This window comes from Thecamonas trahens (assembly GCF_000142905.1).
Source record: "Thecamonas trahens ATCC 50062 unplaced genomic scaffold supercont1.22, whole genome shotgun sequence".
NCBI classification, from domain to species: domain Eukaryota; order Apusomonadida; family Apusomonadidae; genus Thecamonas; species Thecamonas trahens.
Window position 1 is genome coordinate 165,772 of NW_013657658.1, and position 4,580 is coordinate 170,351.

A 4,580-nucleotide genomic window follows, 5' to 3' on the forward strand; every position below is an offset into this window, starting at 1 on the left:
ATTGGAAGCCAGGGTCCTTGTCTCCTTCGTTCGACCAACAATCATTGGTCGAGCGATAAAGTCATTGTTGCACCACAGCAGCTGCATCACCGTCACTGTGGTAGGAAAGGCGATAGAGAGCTTTATTAGAAGCGCATGAAAGTTTGCACAGCCAGGTGATCCATCGGCCACTGCGCCTGTACTTGTAGCCGGCCACCTCAGCTCGTATCCACCGACAACACCTTTGCCACCGCCGTGTGGCAACGTAGCGTTCGCAATCGGAATCAGCCACCACAGTCCTCCTGCGGCAAACAGGCACTTCACTTTCTCTGTCCCCTCCCCCTCCCACCCCTGCCCTCACCACACACACACACACACACACACACACAGAGAAGTCAAGGGGATGGAAAACGTGGACAAGTGCATCCGCGCTTCACAAGACACGCTCTCCCGCCTCAAGACACGCCAGCCAAAGGTGTGGGATGAGGTACGCCCCCCCCCCCCCCCCACACACACCCGCACAGATCCTCAAGGCAATGGGCAAGTTCCAGGACGCAGTGGAAGGCCTGGCGGACGCAGCGAGCGACCTCGGCTCGGCGTTTTCCAAGGCGGCCAAGCTGAGCAACTCGGTGGAGAAGGTCGGCGGTGACAAAGTCGGCGAACTGGCCGGAGAGCTAGCGTCGGGCCTCAAGCGGTATGGGTCGGCCCAGAAGGGCGTAGCGGCGCGGATATCATCGGGCTTTGTGCAGCCGATGCGGTCGCGGGCGTCCAAGTACAAGGGCAACACCAGCGAACTCGAGAGCAAGCACTCGAAGCAGACCAAGTCGCTCGGGTCGACGCTCACCAAGGCCGAGAAGGAGCTGGAAAAGTGGCGGAAGAAGCGGGCAAAGGGCAAGGGCGACCAAGAGACGCTCGAGCGTGCAGAATCTGAGCACGCCGAGTCCAAGGCCAACATGATTGCTTTCCAGACCAAGTTCCTCAACAATGTCGTCATCGAGGAGCACCGCAGGTTCTGCTACATGCTCAACCTTTACGCCTCGGTGGCAGAGGTCCAGGTTGCTGCCGCTGATGGCTTTGCTTCGACGCTCCGCGCCATCGGCCCGCGCATGGCTCACCTTGACCCGACAACCACGTCGGTCCGCGTGCCCGAGGCGCCGCCGGCGCCCGGCCAGCCGTCGCAGATCCAGGTGACGATGAAGCCGAGTCCACCGGCCACCGCAGACGCGCCGGCGACGCCGGCTGACTCGGCCATGTCGTCGTACTCGAACGGCTCGCCCGCCGGCGAGCCAGCGCCAGGCCTGACTCGTGCGTCATCGACGAGCCACCTCGGCATGCCACCAGCCACGGGCTCTATCGGTGGCGGTGCAGGCTCGAATTTCTCCTCGCTCTCCTCGTTTTCCTCGGCCAACTCGGGCACCGCCTTTGACTTTACTGGTGGCTCCGCGGGCGCATCGAGCGGGGCAAACCCCTCAGCCACCACCGCCGGCATTCCTCCCGAGCTCGCCACCTTTTCCAATCTTGCCGCCCCGCCGCCGCTCCAGTCGTACATGATGCCAAAGGACTCGGTCCTCGGCCCCGACGGCATGCCCGCTGTCGGCGCCCCGCCGCCGCTCTCCTCGTACTCTAACATCACCGGCATGCCTGGTGGGAGTGGGTACGGCATGCCTGGCGGAGGGCCACCGACTCCTAGCGCGACGGCCGGCCTCCCGCCGCCGATGCCCTCAGTCATGGGTGGGGTCGGGCCTGGAGGTGCTGCTGGTCTCCCGCCGCCAATGGCCTCGGTCATGGCCGGCCCGGGCGGGGTCGGGCGTGGAGGCGCCGCCGGACTCCCGCCGCCGATGGCCTCAGTCATGGGCGCCCGAACCGATGCCACCGCTGGCCCGCCACCGCCGCTCGCCTCATACATGCAGACTCAGTCCGACGGCGGCATGACTGGCGGACCGCCGCCGCTCAACTCGTACATGCAGACAACGGCCCCGCAGCCGCCGCCACGGCATTGAGCGTCGCGATTCATTTACCTCGCTCTTCCCAGGCACACTGCGTCGCTGCGCCGGGCCACGCCACGCTACGGCGGCGTTGTGTTAAAGCCAGCCAGGCCGTAGTCGGACAGCAGGGAGTCGGGTTAAAGTCATCGCCGTGTGGAGTGCGAGTCGGCGAGATGTCGTAGCCGGCGCCGGCGCCGGCGTCGATGCCTCCACCTACACCACCGCGCGAGTACGCGCCCGAGTTGGAAGAGGCGCGAGCGGCAGCGCCGGGACCGTACAGCTGTGAGCGATGCGCGCGCTCGGCGGCGTAAAACTCTTCCAACCGCGCTTGCTGTGCGGCCGAAGTGTGAAGCTCGCCTGCACGCGGCGAGATGTACGCGCCTGACGAGGCCGGCGGATGCGAGGCGAGGCCATCCTGCGGCAAGCTGAGTGACCCCAGTGGCAGCTCCGGAACTGTGGGCATCGACGACGAGAACAGGTCGTCAAGGCCGAGGTCCATCTTGGAAAAGTCGATGTGGGTGTTGAAGACTGGCTCGCCGGCCGGTTCGGCGGCTGGCTGCCGCGGCTCGCGTGGTGACGACATCATCGGCTGCCCGAGGTCGTCAGTGGTGAGTGAAGAGCCGATAGCGCCGCGCGGCGAGAGCATCATGGCCACGGCCTCGCCGCCAACAGCGCCACCACGCGGCAGCGAGCCACTGGCGCCGCGCCCATGCGGCGAGTCGTGCCGCGAGACAGGCGCCGATGTGACCGGCATGCGGCCTTCAAAGCCTGCGAGGTCGAGCGCCCGCGACGGCGGCTTGGCCCGAAACTGGGCCGATGTCAGCAGCGTCGACATCGACGCCGGGTCGCCCGGCGGCGGCGAGCGCGACGACGCCGATGACGACCGGCGCGCCCGGTGCGCCGAGAGCGACGACGACCGCCCGTGGGACCAGTGGTGCGAGGTCGGATCGCCGATGCTGCGCTCGCGTTCGAGCGAGCGCGAGCGCGACCGTGAGCGCGAGCGCGAACGGGTCGGCGACCGCGAGAGCAGCCGGTTGTACCCGGTCGCGAGCGGCGTCGCGACCATGTTCGGGTAGTGGCCGCCGCCGAAAATGGCAGAGTGCGGCGAGTGCGCCGAGAGGCCTCCCGAGGCCAGCGGCGTCGACATGGGCGAGCCGAGCGCGTCGTCGACCGTCAGACTGCCCATCAGCAGCGACTCGGTATCAAAGGTGCCCCCGGCCTGGTGCCCACGCCGCTCCGAAAGGACCGATGACGACGTCGACCGCCTCCGCTCCGAGAGGCTCGCGGCACGCTCGGTGACCGACATGGTGAACGGCATGGTCGGCAGCCGGTCGTGTGGCAAGACCGGGCCGGGGTGCGACCCGCTGTGCGCCAGCATGGGGTTGGTCATTGCACTCATCGTGTGATGGCCCAGTTGCGCCTGCGCCAGCGCCATGGCGGTGGCCTGCGCCTGCGCGGCCTGCGTCTGTGCCCGAGCCTGAGCAATTGCCTGCGCCTGCGCCTGCGCCTGGACAATGTTGGTTCCCGCGGTTTGCGCAAACGGCTGCGGCATGCGTCCGTCGCTGGAATGACCCCGGACGTGGACGGCGGCCGACGGCGGCATGGTCTGTGCCTGCGCCTGCATCGCCGTCTGCTGGGTCGGCGTCGTGTTGGCCGATCGTGTCGGCTCCCGCCTGCCTACAGACTGGAGGCCAGTAGCCGACGCCGAGCGCCCGTTGCCGGGCGCTCCGTTGGACGAGCCGTTTGCCGGCGGCCGTCCCACCTTGGTTGGCGTGTTCTTCTTCTTGCGCCGCGGCGTCTTGGCCTTGCCTGCCCCGGCCGGCTTGGACTTGCGCGGCTTGAGCGGCTCGGGCAGGACGATCGGGTCGTCGGCAAGCTCGCGGGCCGCGAGCTCAAATGAGGTTCCGCCGAACCTTGCCCTCAGCCGGTTCCGCTCGTTGATGCCAACCTCAGTGATGGCATACGACGACTTTGTCTTCTGCAGCATCTTGGCCTCCTCCAGCTTGCTGAACGCCAGCGTGAGCTCGGATGTCGGCGGGTTGTACTGGTCGCGCTTCTCCAGTCCAAACTTGACCAGCTTGCCCGGCCTGGTGTCGCACAATGTGCCGTCGTCTTGCGTGAGTTGTGGAACACGTGGTGGTGGCGGTGGGGGGGGGGGAGAGGGGAGGGGAGGGGGATGGGGGAAGAGGGGAAGGGGGAGGCGCTAAAGACACTGGTGGTAGCTGATGTGGTCACTACGTGGGTGTGCCCTGGGTGGCGTTGTGGTACTCTATGCTTGTCGGCGAGTGCGAGTGGTTGTCGGTCTGTTGCAACGACGACGTGTGGAAGGAGTGGGAGGGGAGGGGAAGGGAAAGGGGGAGGGGGGGGGGGAGGAGGGAGGGAAGCGCGGAGGCGGCGAGAGGAGGAGGGGAAGCGGGGGGAGAGACAGAGGAGGGCCTGCTGTACATGGAACACGCCTTGGGTGGCTGTGGGAGGGAGGGCATGGCTGTGGGGAGCGTGTAGACGGCAGCAGGTTTTTTCTCCTTGCCCCCCTGTTGCCGACCCGAGGCAGGGCTCCACCACTTGGTGGAGAGGGAGGTGGCAGCGGACAGAGGGGAAGCCGGGAGGGGGTCCTCA

At 67.0% G+C, this 4,580-nt stretch overlaps 2 protein-coding genes across 2 annotated transcripts in view; one reads left to right on the forward strand and one right to left on the reverse strand.

The window, feature by feature from the left end:
• Positions 1-309: 309 nt before the first annotated feature.
• On the forward strand, positions 310-1,979 carry AMSG_05261 (uncharacterized protein; the record flags this gene model as incomplete). Its single annotated transcript, XM_013902526.1, has 2 exons — positions 310-466; positions 504-1,979. The coding sequence occupies exons 1-2, from the start codon at positions 383-385 to the stop codon at positions 1,977-1,979; spliced, it is 1,560 nt and encodes a 519-aa protein (XP_013757980.1). The 5' UTR covers positions 310-382.
• Positions 1,976-4,580, reverse strand: part of AMSG_05262 (uncharacterized protein) — a 2,932-nt gene continuing 327 nt past the window's right edge. Inside the window, exon 2 of the mRNA XM_013902527.1 lies at positions 1,976-4,051. Within this exon, the coding sequence (XP_013757981.1) occupies positions 1,990-4,051 (2,062 nt within the window). The 3' untranslated portion in view covers positions 1,976-1,989. The remainder of the gene's footprint in view (positions 4,052-4,580) is intronic.